Here is a 21698-nt window from a genome sequence, read left to right on the forward strand (position 1 = left end):
CGAAGATTATTAATTCGCGAATACGCGACAATAATATCGGTAAGTTTATCCTTTACTTTTAAAAATATCCGTTTTATCCGTTTTATATATTTATATATAACACGTATTAACTCCGCATGCCTCTCTTTCTTCACACGATTTTACACAAAATTTCTTTCTTCTTTACATTTCAATACATATACTCTAGCACACGAGCTACACCGATTCATCGTCCTTATTTCTTTCATATATTCCTCTAAAACCGCCGCTTTCGGAAGAGCACACACACACGCACTCACACACAGGAAGAGAAAAACACAAGACGAGGAATCGATCATCCTCCATTTCCCACCATGGAAACCCATTCATCGGGAACCGCTGAGAAAGTCATCCCTCCTTGCAACCTCCCCCTCCCCCCTCTGCTCGACCCGCCGATCGTCCCAAAGCCACGAATTCCACGAATCTAACTAGACCACGATAATTTCAGGTGTCGCTGGCCCTCGGTTTGGAGGCGGGGGGTTGGGGCGCCCTGGTGGAACGCAGCACGGGGGGAGGCGGCGGAAGCGGTTCCATCCTGGGTCACGGCGGTTTCGCTAGCCTTGCGGGGTTGGCGCGTCGATGCGGCGTCTGTCTGGCCACGTTTCCTTCCGCCTGGTTGCTGGAACGGCACGCGTTGCTCCAGCACGCCGGCCAGGCGAGCGACGACAAGCCCTTCACCTGCGAGCAATGCGGCCAACGCTACCGCTACCGCTCCGCGTACGTGAAGCACCGGGAGCAGAACCATCGTGCCCGCCTCCCAGCCGACAAGCTGTTCACCTGCGACGTCTGCGGGATGCAGTTCAGGTATCTCAAGTCGTTCAAGAAGCACAGGCTGAACCACGCGCTGGAACGGTTGCAACGCGCCCCGGAGCCGCAGAGCGGCGCGACGTCGGCGGTGTCGGCCGCCGCCGAGAGGAGCGACCAGGTGTCCAGCACGGGGGAGCCGTCCCAGGTGGAGACGGGCAGCGACACCACCACCAACCCGGGCGAGGAGGGGGCGTTCAACGAGAACGCGCGAGAGGAGAGCGTGTCCGAGACGGCGAGCGTCCACGGCGAGAATCCCGGGGAGGCCGGGTTGGAGGTGCAGATGGGTGAGGCCGTGGCCGCAGGGGGGATAGGGGGCTCGGCGGGTGGTGGGAGCACGAGCGAGGTCGGGGACGCGGATGACAACGCCGTGGACGACGATCGGTCCGAGGTTGCCGCCGATCGAGTGATCAGCCTGGCGCGCAGCAGCCACGAGGTGGACAGGCGCGAGCGCCGCTTCGCCTGCCCCTTTTGCGGTAAGTGCGTCCGGTCCAAGGAGAATCTGAAGCTGCACGTGCGCAAGCACACCGGTGAACGGCCGTTCGTCTGCCTGTTCTGCGGCCGTGCGTTCGGCGGGAAGAGCGACCTGACCAGGCATCTCCGTATACACACCGGGGAGAGGCCGTACCACTGCGAGATGTGCGGCAAATGCTTCGCAAGGGCGGATTACCTTTCCAAACATCTCACCACCCACATACACCAGCGTTAACCTGGCCGCCCGCGTTGCGTAGCGCGTAACGTTCACGCGTTCTTCGCGTTTGCCGGTTCGCGCCTTTCCCGGGCTTGTTCCAAGTTTTCTTATCAATTTTCCAATTCCACGAACTTTCATTGTTACACACACCGAGTAACTTTTAGTTTCGGCTAGTCTTGGCGCGCGCTTCAGGGACCGATGGCGGGTCACTCGTATACAACGACTACTTTAGAGATACGAATAATTATTTTCCCGCTGTGCTCGCGTTAGAGTTGCGTATCCTTAGAGTGCGTAATTTAATGGAACAACTTTTTCGCCTGGGAGTTGATCGGGCGGAGTTAATAGGGCGAAGTCGATTTTATTGATTATCGATCAGAACGTAAAAGGCGCGCACAGGCAGACGAAAGAAGAAAGGTGCGAAAATGTAGATATTCGATGTATGATATTCGTATGTTCGTCCACGCGAAATGGCCGTTCTTCTCCTCGGAGAATCGAATCGGAGAGATTCCTTTGGGAACTTGATCGGTATATTTTTAAGATCCATCTTTCGATTGTTCCACGAGTTCTTTTCGGGGGAAGGAAGACGAAGGAAGGAAGGAAGGAAAGAAGAAGAGAACCGCTTGTCCATCCAGTAAGCCACCGAGTAAGACGAGTCAATTAAAGAAAAAGAAAAGAAGGAAGGGTGAAACGAAACGAGAGGAAAGAAACGAAGATCGTCGGTCGAACTTACGGCGCAAACGAATATTAACAATTCGGTGAACGAAGAAAGAAGAAGGAATAGAGGGAGGGGGAGGAAGAAAGTTGTCGAGAGAGGAGGATTTCTACGTAACGTTAGTGAGACTAACATGTGATAATGGATTCGATACCAAAGAACGCGACGACGCGACGGACGAACGTCGACGGCTCGTTTTTGTTTCGTCTTCTTCGTGTTCGTGCACCATCGACGAGCGAATCTACTCGTCGCGAGTAATAGCTGTCAGCGTAATCGATGAGATTTTTATACAGTGCACGCGATAACGATCATTCTTCCGTATGCCGCCCGGTCTTGGCGTCTACCCACTTGGACGGGAAGTCTCTCGTCGGAATGGAAATTTTTGATCGATTATGGATATCGGGATTCTCATCCCGAGACGATCGAGAACGCTACTCCTAATTATATCTCAACAAATTTTACGTTACTGATTTTATTATTATTATTAAGAAACAACGCGAAATCGGTACTCTCAAAATGGTGAAAAAAAGAAACCTTCAAAATTTTTATCTATTCTAGAAGAGGAAGAATTTTGAAAAATGAAAGCGAACGAATTTCCGGAGGAAAGAGATTAAAAAATATATATATATACACATGTGTGTAAACTTCGTTGCCTCAAATTCAATCAGAGCAATCAATCGCGCACGACTTCGATCATCGAGGAGGAAAGAAATACGGCGATGGCCGCGCTCGAGACTTCTCGTCGAAAGGAGGGGGGCGATGCGCTCGAGGTTGGCATCGAGCGAAGGATAGGCGCGAATCACGCCAGGCCTTCCCGGAAGCTTGGTTGCCGGTGCCTTGGAAAGCCAGCCGTGTATCCTTTTTAAAACCTAGCGACCTAGCAATAAAGCGCGCAGCCGTTTTCCGTTCGCAGCCGTCACGCAAGAATAACGTAACGCAAAAAGGAAAAAAAAAGAAAAAAAGGAAAAAAACCGCGAGGCTTGGACGTGTTGTTTGTTGCACGGTCACGATGATCCTTCCCAACCCTCTTAACCGACCCCCTTAAAACTTCTTTAGCCAATATTAGTCCACACATTTTTGCTGTCTGCATATGTATATACATATATATATATATATATATGTATGTCCCTGATACGTGTGTACGCATACATACATACATATATATACATACATAATACATATATACATATATATATCTAAAACGATATAGATCCGATCCATTGATGAGAAAGAGGGGGGGGAAAAAAAAAATAAAAATCTTAACGCTCTAGAACGAGAGTGCCGGCTCATTCTCCCGGGACCCTGGTCTCGCAAGAGGGCGCAAATCCTCGCCTCTCGTTTCCGTAATTGCAGGCAACGGCCGTGGCGTTAAGCGTGCCACGTTCCAGCGAGCCGTTTCCTATATAAGGAAGAAGGGATAATCTCTCGCTAATAATAATAATAATAATAATAATAATAATAATAGTAATAATAATAATAATAAACTTATTATCGCCGTTCGTTCCGATTATCCTCCCGCGCGGGCGGTGTGCGGTTCACGAATCTGCGTCGAGAGATCGAGAGATCGACCGACATCTTCCGTCCGGTTTCCCTGGCCGGGCAGGGCCAGTTTGCGACCGAGCAGAGTTGTTTAACTTATTGAATCTTGTCGCGCTTAACTAGTCCGGCCGGCCAATGGGGGGATGATATCCGGAGACGATTGCTTCGACGATTGGAGCTGGATTGGATCGGCCTCCGTGTCCACGTTGGTTGGGAAACCAACCACGTCGGATCGATCACCCGGACGGGGTTTGTTTAATTATTCGGCGCGTTATTCCGTCTTCTAAAAATAGACATTAAATTAAGGATAAGTAATGAGATCTGATATAATACAGTGATCGTTGTTGCAAACGTGCCGTCCCAGTGCCAAGTCTCGTTTACTTTTCGTGAAAGTTTATCGCATAGCTTTGCGCCGATCTTTCCGTCCGTCCGGGTGATCGATGGATGATCTATTTAGAGATTGGAGAAAATTTGGTGAAAAAGAAAAGGGGAGGAAAAGAAAGGAAAGGAAGGAAGAAAGGAACGAAACGAAACGAAACGAAACGAGAAGATCGATTCGATCTATTCGCGAACAATTTATTCCGACTTTTTTTTTTTTCTTCTTCTCAAGCGGGGACAACGCGTTGCGACGTTTTTCCTTGTCCATTTCGGATCGCGTGGGGTAACGAGATATATATATATGTATAGATATATATATATATATATCTATATAGCTGTGAAGGATTCGTAAACAGAAGGTTCTTGTATATTTTATTCTTGTACACAACTTGCCTCGTTTTAGCGAACGCTGTGATTTCGTGATCGTTGCTCAAACCTGAAACCGAGAGCGGGCCACTGCTGGGAGATTTGTTCACGCTTTGCGTCCGATCGTGGTAATTTTTAAAGGTGGATATTATATTATTTCTGAATTATAACGTCTATATATCGTGTGTATATTTTTCGAATTATTAACTAACAGATTGCTTGGACGCTTCTCATTCTATAAATAAGTAATCAAGGGGATAATTGATAAATCTTCACTCTTTTTACAAGCTTCCAATTTTACGATATTCTATCTATTAAACGTGCGATTTTACCGGTTACTGTTAGATAGACGAAGAATGTATATCTATAACTATATAAGCAAAAAAGACTATTACTTTATAATTCAGAAATAACACATTTTTTCATTCGGTTGTCGGATTTAAAAGTTTCTTATAATTTTAAACCAAACTATTAAACTTTACGAAACTGATGTCGACGCTTGATATGTTGTATTTATTAGAAAAAAAAGAAAAAGAAAAAGAAAGAAAGAAAATTGTACAATTAAAAATTTTCCATCGTCGAACGCAAAAACCGAAACGATCCCAGATCGACCGCGGTTTCGTACCAAGTTCAAGTCGATCTTTCACCCATCCAATGGATTCCACGCAGAATTTTTCGTGACATCCGAGGACGATTGATAATTGTCGCAAGATTTGATTTCGCGCCCGCGAAAAAAAAAGAAAGAAAGAAAGAAAGAAAGAAGAAGAAAGGCGGCGAAAACCGGTTAACCAAGGAAAGTCGACGAACGATGAACGAGAAACGGCACGACGCGAAAGAAAGAAACCAAAAAACGCGTCTTTCGACCCTTGCGAGGCCAGTTTTCCCTTTTCCGTTAAGTCAGAAACTAACTAATTTAGTCATTTAGCTAGTAATTTACGACGCACTTGCTGCTGTGTGTATTACGTATTCAAACAGTGAGACAAAGTCGAATAACGAAGGTGCTAACTAAAAAAAAAAAAAAAGAGAGAGAATAAAGGGGTTAATCACGGGCCGGAAGAAGCCAAAGATGGATGAAAGGGGAAAGATAAGAAGAAAGATAAGGCCGCTCGTAGGGAGAAATTTCACGGTGCCAAAGACAGAGAGTCAGGGAGAGAGGAAGAAAGAGGGGGAGAGAGAAAGAAAGAGAGAGAGAAAAAAAGAAAAAGACTATAAAATAACGAATATTTATTAAAAGAGGCTCGAACTAGGAAGAGGATCTAGAGAGTCGATCTATAAATAATATAACAAGTAACAAAGATTTCTTCTTCTTCAAAGAGCCTCTCCGTTTCCCTTCGAGCGATTCCGGCTCCGCGACCGAGTCAGTTTAGTCGATATATAAAATTACTTATATATATATATATATAAAAATTATATAGTCGAGTCGATTATGATAAGTTTTACAACGCGAGAAACCAAGTCCCACGATGGACGAAGGAAAGGGCGAATAAAGGGCCGGAAAAAACTCAGTTTTGGAAAAGTCGGGCCTAAGGGTGAAACTAAAACTAGCGAGCAAGAGCAAGATAGATATAGAGGAAGAGAAGAAAAAAGAGGGCAGGGGGAGGGGGAGGAGAGGAGGGAAGAGAAAGTAAGCGAGTAGAGACCATGTCCAACGAATGTCAACGAGTTTCAAAAAAAAAAAAAAAAAACGAGCAAACGATAATAAAAAGAAAAAAAAGAATAATAATAATAATAATAATAAAGATAAAAAAGATGGAAAATAATAAGAAAGGGACGAACGAGAACACGTTCGCACACGCGTGAAGAGATAAAAGAGGGGAGGATGAAAGGAGAAAACGAGGAGTGAAAAAAGTGTAAAAAAAAAAGTAAAGTGGGGGAAAATTAAAGGGAAAAGGAAAAAAAGAAGAAAAACAGGAACAAAAATGAGGAAGAAGGGGGGGGAGAAAAAAAAAAGAGAAAATAAAGAGGCGCGAATAGTATAGAAAAGATACAAAACGCGGCGAGACTTTTAATTTACGCTGTTTTGTCCATCCCGTGCGCGCTCTCGAAATAACGCCGGTCGACAGGACCCGCGTATCGTGTCCGTCTCTCGCGCGTGATTAACGATCCAAGGATTTAAGGAAAATAGTTCCATGACGCCTGATGCCTCTGTTAGCTTTTATACAGGCAACCACGTCCGCCCGCCTGCCGCTCCATTTCCACTGCACGCCAGATTTACTGCGTTATGGACGGCCGAGGGAAGCTGCAAATCGTTCTGTCACTGAAAGACCGACTGCGCTTGACGTTTCCTGCTCCGCCGTGTACGCTCGACCGTGCTTCGAGAATCGTTCTCTCTCTCTGCGTTTCGGAGAAACTACCCCTCCCCCCTTGCGATCCTTACGTTTTGCCTCGGTTACTTTGTACTTTCTTTTTTTCTCCTTTTTTTTTCTCTCTTTCTCTCTCTCTCTCTCTTTTCTTTTTATTTATACGTACCTTTACTCAAAAGTATTTCCACTTTTTCGTATTATATCACCGTCGAGTTTACGAGTTCGTAGGAGAGTTCGTTCGTTTAGGAAACGTAGGCTCGCAGGAACGCTTGCGTTTGGTCGCGATTATAGAATCGTCGAGAGTTAAAACCACTTTTTAGGGAGGGTAATATATATTTCGAGATATAGATTCGTTTTAAGATCGTAAGGGTAGAAGAGTTTAACAGTTTTGTTACCGTTGTAAAGCGTTTGACTCGTAAAGGTATCACCATGATGAATTTTCGTTTCTTCTGGGGTTCTATTATAGGGTTTTTGTAGAGATAGATAGATTTGCGCATTTATCGAAGATTTAAAGAAATACGGGGAATACGTTCGTCGTGGCGCGATAGAAAATATGGGAAAGTTGGTGTCACGATTGAAATTCTTCCTGTAATTCTTCGATAATTGAGGTCAGTTTTAACCAGTTCCTTCGTTTAAGTCTTCTTAACTTAAAGGCCGTTAACACCATTCGTGGCGAGAAGAATATTTTTTTAATCTGTGATACCGGTATTTTTGAATAAGAAAGTATTTTCTTGAATTTCGATAGATCCTTCGTAGGTTCGCGATTCGAACATTAGAGCTAGAAATGTCAGCGATGATTGTTAATTGGAATAGAGAGAGACGTGAAAAAACAAGGAGAGAGGGGCGAGTGATTTTTTATAATAAAATGACTTGTGCAACGAAAGCTATATATGTATATGTATATATTCTTTAAATACTGTGATAACGATAATCTTTAAATGATAAAAAAAATGATATTTATTTAGCGTACCTAGTGTCGTTGACGATGACGAATGAATAACGATATTTAGATCAGTTTAGCCTTAGTAAAGCTTGAGAAATGAGTTGTGTATCATCGTCGCATAGCATTGTTTCTTTTTCTCTTTCTTTTTTTTTTTTTTTTTTTTACTTTCTTTAATTCCATCGTCGTTTTATAATACGGTGGGAAACGAACGTTGTTAGAATTATTTATCACGAGGGCCAACACGGTGTTGTATTTTAGCAAATATTTTACAGACAGATACTCGGGCAAATATTTAGACAATTAGAAATTGGTACGAAAATGTATACCCTGTAATAATAATAACGGGAATAAATAAATAGAAGCTCTTAGCGCGTGAAATTTATTAAGAAAACAAGTCGAATAATTGCGCGATAGAACGGACGTGATGACGGCGTGTTTTACTTCTATCGGGATATTAATATCGCGAAACGAATAGTAAGCATTTTTTATTACACGATTATATCGCTACTGATTTATAATATATATGATATATATATATATTTGTAATTGGTCAATACGAGTTTTTGATAAGATTTATTAAGTAACGACAGTGCCAAATATTGCAATGAAACGGAATATTAATAGAATATTTATCAATTGAAACGATAAGAAATTGCATTTATCATTTTACATCATGTTAGTTAAAAATCGAATGGACGCTAACGTGTCAAATATCGTGTTCTTAAAAATTGACAACGAATAAATAAAATCTATAAATATTTGTTATCTCTCTACTTTTATTAATTTGTATAATATTTCTACATCTAAAGAAGATTCGTCAGCTAGAAATGTAATATAATTTCTTTACAAATTTTCTCCTTGACAGTTTAGTTTTTAACGCGTGTGTGTGATAATCGAATCTACTTTAAATATTAACTATTTAAATGTAATTAAACTTGTAAAACATAACGTAACGATTGAATTTTTTCAATTACAATTATTGTCGATTAATCGATATTGACCGACACCAACATATGATATATATGTATATATTTTTTACAAACACAGTCTGTAATAACGAAATATAAATCAGTAATAATATTTTATAACAACAATTCACTTGTGATATCGAAATACCAATTCGAATTTTAGCTAGCTTTTATTAAACGAGATTCTAGGTAAACGTTTGATTTACTGTGATAACACGATAGATAGTATCAGAGATAGTACAAGAGAGTTGTACAAGAATTTTTACAAGAGTTTCATTCTGCAACTGTGAATGCAATTTTCCATTTTAATATCACTCACAATATCTATTTCTTTCCTAATTATAATCGCGAGATAATAATTCAAATTCATATATACGAGAAATTTGGATTACAGATGAATTACTTGCTCCAACTTTATTTACTCAATGTCTAATTATGAAATACCCCTTCAAAACCCTTTACATCCGAGGAAAAGTCAATCAATTATCAAATATCATATTGCTGGATTGTGGATTTTTATGTAAGATTTTAAAACGTATTTGAACGCATAAATATTCGACTAATGTACAGAAAATATATCACATTATGCAAAGCATATGCCCTAAGTCGAAAGAAGATATTAAAAATATTGTAATCGAAATCCAGGCAGAGAAATAGAGGAAACCGTGCCATTAAAATTGCTTCTTGTTTTATTTCGATATCTTAATCCGTTGCCAAGATACAAAGATTCAAAATTTCCACGGTACTTAAGATGGTACGAAATAATAAAATCCAGCGACTCGGTGACCTACATTCTCGCTGGAAATGCGTACTAGCTTCTTCCAGGAATCATGTCACTTGTCTGGAATTTGGGATAGGTCAGTGAGACAAAGTGAGGAGACAAAGAACGAAAGCATTGGAGCGACAAGGACGAAGATAATAAACGATTAAAAATTATCCTGTTCTCTACACGATGATATCTCGACAAACGAAATTGCTATCGGAATAAATCAAAAAGCATTTTAAAGGGCAAAGTTCCGCGTTTTTAATGGTCCTTCATCTGTTGGCCGAAAGCCATTATTTTTGAAGTTATAGCGATTCAAATTTTAATAGGGTTTAATAAAGTTTTAAGGTAAATTTCGCGATAAATATGTTTTTTTGAAGAAATGCTTATAACGATCTCGCTAATGGTATTTTGCAGCTTCCAAATTGGTTTAAAAAGTTCTTTTAATCGTGTTGAAAAAGGCTGAATCTTCGTTTAATCGATTAGAATCCGGATTTTTTTAATTATGATAATCAAACGAGTTTTATAAATTCCATAAATATATTTGTATCATTTACAAATTATAATATGAAATGTACAATATGAAAAATCCACAATCCATAAACCTATAAAGAACTTATAAAGAAGAAAAACATTTCATCGGGTTTAACGATTAAAAAAAAGAAAAAATTATAATTTTTCGAAGATTTACCCGAAGATGATTTTTATGAATTTCTTTGCAAGCTCACACCGTCAAAGGGTTAATTACACCGGTGTTTTAAAAAAATCCTTTCGTAATATTTAAGTGTACGAGAAAGAGGGGTCGAAACTCGATCACGATGCGTTTCTATCCCATGATGAATCGATAACGAAAGATAGTCCTTTGACCGGGATGGAAATCAAAGGGCGAAAGTCGACAACTCCGCACTCTTCCAATTTGCCAAATCACAAAGTTAAAATCGCCAACGGGGGGTGGCTCTTCTACGAGCTCTCGTCACCGCGCGACATCCAAATTCCGAAAGCGCGATTTTTCCTTCTTTTTTTTTTTTTTGTCTTTTTTTCTTCTCTTTTTTTCGGCCCAGGTCCTCCACTCGACCTAGAAAACAAAAACCCACAAAGATTCTTCCGATAACTTCTCTGTGACGATACTGTAAAACCTTCGTATTTTTCCCCGCGAGGGGGGGAAAAAAAAGATTTCCTCAAAAATCGTGTGTGTGTGTGTGTGTGTGTGTCTGTCCGGTAAAACATGGATGGGGAAAAACAGATGTTACGAGAAGAGGAGTGAGTCATGCGTTGTCACGTTTTTCAGGCGTGGAAACTTCCGGTTACGCTCTTATGCTTGAAATTCGCTGCGCTGTTTTTATGCGATTTTATAGCGACCGTTTCTAATTTTAGTTTTTAGTTTTTCGTTGAGTTTCTGATAAAGAAAAATAGATAGCGGACATGGATATTAATCGAAGCGTTGGATATCGAAAAAAAATTTACAGCGTTCAAATTTTTGTGTGTATATATATATATATTTTGTTTTAGGTGCAAGTTTAGACGAGGATATCTTTTTCGAATATTATTTTATACATCGTTAACATTAGGATTAGCAAAAATTTTATTTGAGAGGAGGATGTTATGATTAATTATATAATTTGGTATTATAATGAGATATAATAATAGATATAGACGAATAAAAAGTGTAAAGTTTAAGACTTTTACGTCATGTGGTATTATAGAGAATTAGAAGTATTAGTTATAGGAAATGTGTTCTATGTTTGATTTTGATACGTTTCTTTGTTTGATTAGTAAATTTGGCGCAATATTTTAAAGATTAAACCTAAATTACACAAACGTTTGAAATAATAATAATAATATTATTTATCGATCGATAGATAGAAAAGTCTCTAATTCAGAACTGTCATCATGTATAACTGGACACGCGGGTTCAATGCACCGATTTGCAACAAAGAAAAGAGAGGTAGCTGCATTGTGTTCTTGAAAAAACAGGAAAAAAAAAAAGGAAAAAAAAAGATCACGAATCGAAGGATTGATACTGCGTCGAGCCAAAAATTTCCACGAATAGGAGTAAAAACAACCACTCGATACACACCGTTTGTGAAATGCCATCAATCTTCCGTCGACAGTGTTATATCCAACCGAATGTCTCGGTGATTCGAGTGATTCCCCATACCAAAAGAGAATCGTGAATATCCATCGTCGCGATAGACCAACTTCATAATTTATGTCTTCCTAACTTTTATTCCATTAATATTAAATCGATACACGAAATTTTCATTCGTACACGCGAGCAGATAGAATCTTCTACCAGAAATCCTCAGATTTTTCACTATTCACGATAAAAACTATCAATTATCGACAAATTAAACAAACCGTCTTTTACCCTTCAATTTCCATCTTTCCATTCGAGCAAACGAAGGGATCCCATCTTCATCATCTCTACGTCTACTACAAATAAAAAATTTCGAAAACAAAATTTACACATCCACCGGTTTAAACTCCCTTCCTTCAACTCTTCAATCATTCACACGTCCCTCCTTCCGCGGCCAACCCAGAAATTCCATTCTCTGTCACGGATGAACCGATCTTCCTTCCCTCCCTCCCTCCCTCCCTCCCGGCAATCCTCATCGACCCTCATCAACTCGAAAAGAAACGAAAGAGACCAACCCTCTCCCCTCGCCCCCACCCAAAGCAAGAGACAAAATTTACTCCATCCCTCCTCCTCCCACTTTCCTACTCGAACCTACTCTCGGATCGTCGCAGATCACTCCTGTTTCCAATCCTTTCGAGCGATTCTACTCCGAAGCAGGGTCGCGTCGAGCGAGGTCGCGTCGATATCGTGAAATAATGCATCGGGTCCTCGTTTTAAGTTCGGCCCAACTTACGATTCCTGGAATCAATTAATCGTGACGTGCACACGTGTGCACTCTCTCTCTCTCTCTCTCTCTGTCCCTCTGCACATGCACATGGATGATGGCAGAGAGAGAGAGAGAGGGAAGGGGAATAGAACAGAGGAGGGCAGAAGTCGAGTAGTACGAAACGCAGCGCGCTGTGGTGGTGGAAAGAGGGAAAGAGCGCGATAGATCGAGCGTGTGACTCCGCATCACGTTAGCTCGCGTGATAGCCAGCCGTCTTTCAATCGAAGTCGGTAAAACGTAGCTCCGAAATGTGCACGGCATAATATATTCAACGCGATTGTGTGTCCCGGCACACAAAGGGATCGCGGGCAGAAACGGAATGGAGCACGGGTTTTCCAGGGGCGAGCCACGGCCTCGGCACGGTTCTCGAGCGCTTCTCGGGGGGGAGGGGGGAGGGATTGGCAAGCTGATTTTTCCGTCACACGTCCACCAACGAATATATCCGCGTGATATTTTTTTATAGTTTACCTACGAGTGATATTTATATTTACGGATATATTTATATACGCCGCGCGATCCGTCTGTTTCATGGCCTATACGGGGAAGGGGGAGAGTGAACTCGCGGTGACGGGGGAGAGGGGGTGAGAATGGGAACCATCGCTCGAGAACCGTGGGAGGTAAAGGAGGGATAAAGAATTTTGGACGAGTTGTTTGGGGCTTATTTGGAAATTGATACACGTTATCACCTCTTTTCCTTGGGGAATAATTGACTTAAGTTGGAAATTTGGGATTTTTGTTTAGCATGGAAGTAAGAGGATATGGAATAGGGCGAATAAATTGGTAAAGTCTAAGTTTTTATTTGTTCAATTTAATTTAGTTTAATATCTCGGATATTATTATTAGAGATTAATAAGAAATCTGATTGAAAATTAATCGAACTTTAATTGCACCGGTTGAAGAAAGGGTTGTTGAGTTTGCGTAAAGTTGGGTAAACAGAACTTTTCGATCCAAGCTCCATGTTTTTAATATTTGAACGTTAATTAATTATATTCTTGGGATTTTAAGTTTCTTTTAAAGTTATTCGAAAGTTGTTCGAAAAAAAAAAAAAAAAAAATCGGTGATTGGAAATTCTTTTTATTTTAAAAATTCGAATTTTATTTTCTTCTCGTACAATACGAGCAACGTAATATCGCGAAATCGCGAAATCGTTTTCACGGTTCGATTTTTCGAAATCCACGCGGTACGGTATTACGAATTAAAATATTTATTTATTCAGAAAGGCTTAATGCCGTTCACTGTCACACATTATGGCATTCTGGCGAGCTGTGGAGCGAGCGAACGCATTAATGTTTGTGTCGCATTAAGTAGCGGTGTCGATAATTAACATGTTCGCTGCGATGCACACCATTGATGATGCATTATTGGCTTTTCGTGTACACATAGCCTCCTCTCAGTACACTGTACCGTGTGACGTTGCATGCGCGCACACTTCGCACTTCTTACGATCGAGATTTTTTCCTCCAATAAAAATTTGTACTTCGAAAAAAACAATCGAATCGCTCGTTTTGAAAAACTACGCTTCATCAGATTGAAAAATAGATAGAATAAAAAAAGGATGAGATTTACAAAGGATCGCTCGTGCTTGCCATAAATTTAAGAAAGTCTTTTCAATTTCGCAAAAAAGAAAAATTTTTTTCATAATATTAAATATTTCTTTAAATTAAATTTAAGTTTCATGCCTTCGATACAATAAGGATAGAAATTGGGAAGGATAGAAATTTCGTTCCGATCTCGAGATAATAAACGCAACTCGTGTTTTAATCACGCGAATTCTAATTCTGATGCGAAAGTATTCGAAATTCCCGATCATGGCGGGCGGATAAATGATCGAATCGAGCTAATCGAACAGCCCCGATGAGAAAAATAACTCTAACCCTATTATTCTGGAACAAAACGGGAACCATGGCCAGGCGTTATGGAATGGATTGGGCATTTTAAACCACGTTTAAAAATTATAGCTACCTATACAACACCAAGTAATATATATATATATATAAATATATATATATATACAAATTCTAATATATATATATAAATATATATGACGATGATAATATTATATATATATAAATATATATTTAATGAATGTTCCTATATTTATACTATAAGTACATACTAAGTGTATTATATTGATATTCGATGGCGATTTCAGGTTTTTACCAAGCAACAAGAAAAAAAAATTAAATGTCTGTTTAGATAGTAGCCGTACTATCGGATTAATTTAAACGAATCGGAAGAGAGTGAGAAAACGAGGAAAGGGAGATAGGTAGAGAGAGAGAGAGAAAGAGAGGAAGGAGGGGGTTGAATACACGAATAAGCAAGAGATACGATGAAAACGATAGAGAACGTTTAGTAGAGGAATATGGTGTATGAAGTATGTAGAGAGTACGGGATGAATTTTGAATTGAAAAGAAAAAAAAAATTTCGACAATTTGTAAAACGATCGTGTAATGTTGAAAGGAAAAACGCGAGAGTTTAGAGGAAGAATGATTGGAGCTGGTCTGTGTGCGTTGGTGACGAGGCGAGGGTCTTCCTATAATGACTGAACGATCAGATGTGATATATGCATAAGGATTAATTAATAATTATTTACTCCAATCGTATATATTATATATATATATGTAATTAATATTATTAATATGGTTATGATATACAAACATTATATCTATATATTGTGTATAGGTAGATAGGAACATATACAATGTTTTTAACTGGTTTATCTATGTTCCGAGGATATACGCTAAGTGTATTTAGGTAGAATGTTATAAGAAGGTCTCTCGCCGTTAATGTTTAATCGATAGAGACCACGCAAGTGATTAAATACGCGATGAACGGGTCCTCGAAACGAAAATACCCATACCGTGAATTATTTATTATCGTATCGGTTTCCTGTTTCTGTTTCAATTTCGACGATGGAAAGACGATCGAGTTCATTTATAAGATGCGTTTGAATGGGTGGAAAGAAAGAAATCCCTTCAACGATCAATTTTAAAAATCGTCGAGCGAGGAGATTGATTAAAAATTGAAATTTTTCTTTTTAAAAATATCTCTCGTCCGTTCGTTTCTTGGCGCAATTGAAGCGAAAATTTCGATCAACGTTTACGAAGGAAAAAATCGGGCCGATTCGTGACGGGGACCTGTTACTCGCGAAAGCACGGCGAACCGTGCCGGTTCAATATAGGGAGAAGGAAGAAAGAGAAACAATTGGGGAGTGTTTCGAGTTTATGCGTTCCGTGCAATAACAGTTTGCTCAATCCTCGGTGTCCGTCGGTCCGTCCGTACGGAACGACTACTCGTAGGTTTAAAACGAAGCATACATTACACGACACAGATTACAACGACACCATACACAGAGGTACACGCACACACACATATATGGTACACACACGTGCACTCTCTCTCCCGATACAAACACTACATATATATTACGCGCGCGCGTAATTCGTGTATAGAGAACAGCAGAAGTATAGTAGCTAGCTCGACTCGTTAACGTATAGTCAGACAATTTTTCGAAACGTAATAGCCGAAAACGGAAACTTTAATCTTCTATTTCAAACCTTCCTTCGAGTCTCTCGATGTCTTTTTGGTGTCTATTCTAAAGAGATTTAAGAAAAAAAAAATAGTACATATAAAAATATATATAAATATAAATTATATATATATATATAGATATAAATATGATATAAATATAAAAATATGACAAAGAAAAAAAAATGCGTTATGCGAACGATTTCAGCGTTTAGCTTCGTCTGTGTAATAGTACGTACGATGTCTCGAGAAAAACAATGTCAGATACAAGAATACAAAAAAAAAACAAAAAAAAGATGGAATAACATATAGAAAAAGATACTTTGGAACCCGTTCACACGGCGTGGTTGCAAAATGTAACACATCCACGTTCCGAAAAGACGTGTACGCGCGCGCGCTTGCACTCTTTCGCCATAAACCGTCGAAATATAATACTGCTGAATCGGAAGCATCGTCTACGTTACCGATCGTCGGTCAACGATAAAACCGGAGAAAGGTGCAGCGCGCATGCGTGCGCGACGGTTCCCGCGCTATTTCGGCAAAATTAATCATAGATGTATATTTCGAAAAAAAAAACCTTTTTCCTAATCTTCTTCTCTCGTTATCTTAGCAATAATGAACGACTATCGCTGCCTCGTCCCCAGTAGCAACGATTCTCCTCGCTGCTTCGAGCCATTTGTAATCCGTGGCACGAATGTCTGTCGCTTTATCGTGTAATTTTGCTGAAATAGAGATCGTCCCGCTCGCTGCTACTATCCCGGATAGAGAACGAAGATAAAAGAGAACAGAGGCGCGAAAGCGCTGTGAGAAAGCTATTCGAAAATTCGGGAGAAAATGGTAAATAGAAAAGGGAAGGAACGCGGAAAGGAAAGGACGAAAAAAGAGAATCGTTTCACCGTGTTTGGTGAATATTCATTCGGTAAACCCACCGAAATTTTCTCGCCTCTGTCCCCTAACCTATGAAATACCCCAACACTAATCCCCTCGACGAAACCCACCACCATTCCCGCCAATGTATCGAAGCTTTAACGAATGTCGATTTTGCAATCATACTTAAGCCGGTTTGCGAGGATGTTTAAAGTATATGTGAGTCGATTAAAATAAGAGGAAGGAGAAGAAAAGAAAAAAAAAAATGGAACGAACACACACATTTACAACACACAACACATTTCGTGGCCGTACTGTCGTAATTGTTTGTCGTACCTACTGTTAGATATTAACGATGATTGTAACTTATAATAATTAGCGTAATTTGACGAATTGAGGGGGCGGCCGTGCGCCACGGCCACTCCGGAAGAATTATAATTGGACGGTACGTGGCGCACGTGGCCACGCCGCCCCCCGCACGTGGATGTTAGAGATATTTTTCAACTTGTACTAAATGTGATAAACCGATGAATTGACAATGAGCAATCTAACTGTAATATATATATAAACATTATATTATATATATTATATATATAAATATTATATATATATATTATAAATACGTGTATGTCGTACAAGCCGTGAAATAGGTTTTACCGTAACTAGTTACGTGTTAGCTTAAAATTAATTGATTGTACACAGTTGTCGAGCGAACAAACGACGTTGTAGCGTCGTACGTTTCTTTTGTCTGTGCGTACGAGCGAAAGGCTTAAGCAAAAGAGTAAAAGAGCGAAAAAGAAAAAAAAAAAAAGAAAAATGCGCGCAAAAAGAAGAAAAAAAAAAGAAACGAGAAGATAAGAAAAAGAAAGGAGGAATGAGGGATAATCGAGTGAGAGGAAGATAAAAAAAAGAGGGGGAATTGTGGTGATGATATGATATCGCACGCCGTCTCGAAATCTGTCCACGAATTTTTTTCCACTGACGCCGGGCGCTGTTCCCCGTGTGCTAAGCTGTCGAGATGCGTGTTACGCTCAATTCTCGGTTAATCGAATTATTAATTAATTAATCAATTAGTTAAGGAATTGACCGGAACGGGCTGAACGATTTGCATCCGTCCTTTGGTACATCGTCGATGCTTAATCTTTCTCTTCGTTTCTTTCTTTATATCCCAACTTTTCATTCGATTAACAAGTTTCGATCGTATTTAATCAAGTTATTTGTCGATTGAATTTATATCTGTACGGATGTATCGCGCGGATACATAGTTCGGTAAATTATATTTGAATTACAAGTAAAGTTACGAACTTGTAAATTAACGAACGAATGGTAGATTGATGCGATATCTATGCTTTCTAAAATTTCTTGATTTCACAGAAAAAAATAATATCGATATACTTTTTATACGCGAGTTTCGACACAATCTCTTCGAAATTAACATTTTTCGAACGATCGATAAAAAAAAGCAGAGATATTGAGAGAGAGAGATGTTGAGAGAGAAAGAGAGAGAGAGAGAGACATTAAAAAAATATCTCGCGTGTTTTTCTTCGCGGCATTTCTTGCTAGACGTCAAAACTGCCAACAGGATGCCGGCAGCCCATTCACGGTAACTACGTTCGATATATTACGTATGTATAAATAGCCGTTGGTACAAAGCTGCGAGTCTCATCTGAATCCGATCCCATCGACCGCGAGATCGTCGATCATCACGGATCGGCGATCGATCGACCGACCAAGCTGGCGGAACGGCGACTACGAAGCGGCGTGTAAAATTTAATTCTAGCGTTCCATGAGCCGCCAGTCACGGCGCCCCACGTCAATGGCACGTTTTAAAAGGAGGAAAGAAGAGAAAGGAGGAAAAAAAAAAAAAAAAAAAAAGAAAGAAAAAAAAGAAAAAAAACGGTGAAAAAAAACGGGGATAAAAAGTACTGTGTAAAGGGGGAGTAAAAAAAGAAAAAAGAAAAAAGAAAAAAAAAAAGAACTAATAATACACTATTACTGGTACATTATTATATACATTGTAACCAATTGTTGTCTACGATATAATGTTATTTTTCTAATTCATATTCAATTGTTATCGTTGAGAGCGAGAGGGAGAGAGAGGATGAGAAAAAGCGTGAGAGAAAGAGAGAGAGAGAGAGAGAGAGAGAGAGAGAGAGAGAGAGAGAGAGAGAGAGAGAGAGAGAGAAATAGAGAGAGAAATAGAGAAACAAACACGAGGGCACATACTGAGAATTTTGTAAGGAAGAAAAAAGAAGCGAGAGAGAGAGAGAGAGAGAAAGAGAACGAAAGAGAAAGAGAGAATGAGAGAGAGAAAGAGAAAACTTAGTAGGCGGCCGCAATCTTCCATATATCTTTCCACCTTTCCACTCCTGATGGAATATCCGGCACGACCGCCATTTCTTTCGATCGTTCGTTTGAATTACGATTTTCAATTTTTAGTTTGTTTTATGTTTCGTATTTGATAAGATATTTAATTGTCGTTTTTATCCTTGTAGAGAAAGATTTAAACAATATTTTTCTATTCGTATTATTTTATTTTTTTCTTTTGTGTGTATAATTGTGTAATTTTGAAATTGTTTTTAATGTTTCGTATAGATTAAAAGTTTCGTTGAATTATTATTCGTATTTTATAGTGGTAATTGAATCCTTATTGTTTTATTTTTAAAAAAAATACGCGAACATCAGGATTGTTAGGATTATAAATTATACGTGCGTATATTATATTTGAGATAAATACTGAAAATTACATTGATAAGTCAATCCATCGATAAAGAAGCAAATTAAACAGTCGATCAGGAATTTGGTTAACGAATTGGCAAATTAAATTTTGGTTGCAATTAGTAATATTAACATTAATTACGGAAACGTTTAATTATTGTTAACAAGTGTCTTGTAACGGAATGAAAAAACATATATTTACACGAGTCGTAAAAAACGTTGACAAAATTTTCTCTCACAAATTTTCCATTTTATCCATTCACGATTAAATTATTTGATCAAGTATTCAAATGTTTTAAAATTTCACAATATTTGTCATTTTAAATTGTAATTGTACACGCAGTAAATATATCACAGATTACATTTCCATAAACACTATATTTTGACGCAAGTCGGATCAATGACAAATTCTACTACTTTACAACCAATCTTTCGCAACTACGAACGAGAAAAAAAAAGAAATCAAACGTTTCACAATTTGTATCTATTATTCTTCCATTACTTTATTAGAATTACGATTCAATCTTTCTTTCATCAAACTGTCATGTTTCGAAAAAAAAGAAAAAGAAAAAGTATCTCCAAACAATAGAAAGAAAAGACGAAGATGGAACGACACGATTTATTAGAACGAATTTCTCACAGCACGAACAACGATCGACGAATCAACGGCAGCTAAAGACTAATTGATGGATCAGCCCCTTCTCCTCTCCTTAACCCCTCTCCTGGCCCTGAGCTTTCGTAGACGGATGTTGCGAGGCGAAAAAAAAAAAAAACGCGGCAGCGACGCGTAATTAGCAAGAGGACGCTAATATGTCGGGCGGCGCGCTGGTCTGTGATAAAACAAAACGAAAAAAAAAAAACAAAAAAAAAATAAAAAAAACGTATAGAAAAACACAAAAAAAAGAGAAAAAATGTGAAAAAAAAAGGAACAAAAAGTCGCGGACGCGTATTGTATTTTTTGTAAGGCTCGTTCGTGCCAGATTTGTGATAGCCAAGTCCGCGGCAATCCTCGATTAAATGGACGATGATGATGGGCCGGCGTGCCACCGGCGCGAGGGAAACAAAATCGTCGATTAGATGGAAGAGTTGGACGAAAGATGGACGAGGGAATTCGCTTGAATTTTTTCGAATCGTGACGATTTTCTTCCATAGTGAAGTTTCTTTCACAAGCATTCGTTCGTAAACTGTTCGATTCAATTAATTTTTAATTCTTTCTTAAATATTTAACTAGAAGAAACCGAAAAATCGTTGGAAATGATGTTTTTTAAAGGATTGAAATTCGTAAAAAGTACAGACTTTTGAATGTTCAGTTTTGTTGCAAATGTTAAGATTATTTTTTTTTTTTTTTTGTACAATCTTCAGTATTTCTTAAAATGCGTAATTGTAATTTTATGAAACAGTAATTCGATATGGATGAATAAAATTTTATGATATGATAGAATTTAGAAAATTAAGTGAAATCCATTTCACAATTTCAAACTCTGTACTTTTTATTGTTTTGAACTTCTTGAAAAAAGAAACAAAGAAAACGAATTGATAAATAGGAAGAGAATCGTCACGAGGGGAAACAAGTCGACATTATTAATTTCCAGTCTGTGTGACTGGGATGCGAGGAAGCCTAAGTTTAATAATTGTAAGCAGCATGCCGTGTTTCGCGTTAGTTTAAAAAAAAAAAAAAAAAGCTGCGAGAAATAATATTAAATTTTGAGGATTTTGAGATACGTGTGTAAATGTGCGTGCGTGTGTGTACGTGTGCGCGTGAACGCGTGTATTGTTGTTGAATCCTGGTATCCACGATGCCAAAGATCATGTAAGTCATGTAATAAAGTTGTGGCTAAGGTACTATGGTAACGTCAATGATAACGATGAACAACGGTGATAATCGTTATTGCTATCTTGTAACGTTTAATGTATATCAGTGTCGTGCAAAAAAAAAAAAATTGAGCGGCTGAGCTCCTCGGTGTTGTGGATATACATACTCGTTCCTAGCAACTCGTATGACAATTACTACTCGATACACTACTCATAACATTGCATTGATCTACTTTACTCTACGTACTTCAAAGATAAATAAATACATTCTGTCCAATCTCAAAATTGGTGAATTTTTTTTCCAAACCTTTATGTATATTTTAAACAATTTGTATTTAAAAGACGCACAGTCTTTGGGAGTAAAATTGCTTGAAGAAATATTCGA

General features: G+C 39.0%; 1 protein-coding gene across 7 annotated transcripts in view; it reads left to right on the forward strand.

The window, feature by feature from the left end:
* The window catches only part of LOC107999028 (longitudinals lacking protein, isoforms H/M/V-like), a 98219-nt gene extending 76621 nt beyond the window's left edge, over positions 1-21598 (forward strand). For all 7 annotated transcript variants that reach the window (XM_062073958.1, XM_062073961.1, XM_062073962.1 and 4 more), the window contains exon 4: positions 467-21598. In XM_062073958.1, the coding sequence (XP_061929942.1) occupies positions 467-1531 (1065 nt within the window). In that variant the 3' untranslated portion in view covers positions 1532-21598. The remainder of the gene's footprint in view (positions 1-466) is intronic.
* The last annotated feature ends 100 nt before the right edge of the window (positions 21599-21698 follow it).

The sequence above is a fragment of the Apis cerana genome, linkage group LG4 (assembly GCF_029169275.1).
Source record: "Apis cerana isolate GH-2021 linkage group LG4, AcerK_1.0, whole genome shotgun sequence".
Lineage (NCBI taxonomy): Eukaryota > Metazoa > Arthropoda > Insecta > Hymenoptera > Apidae > Apis > Apis cerana.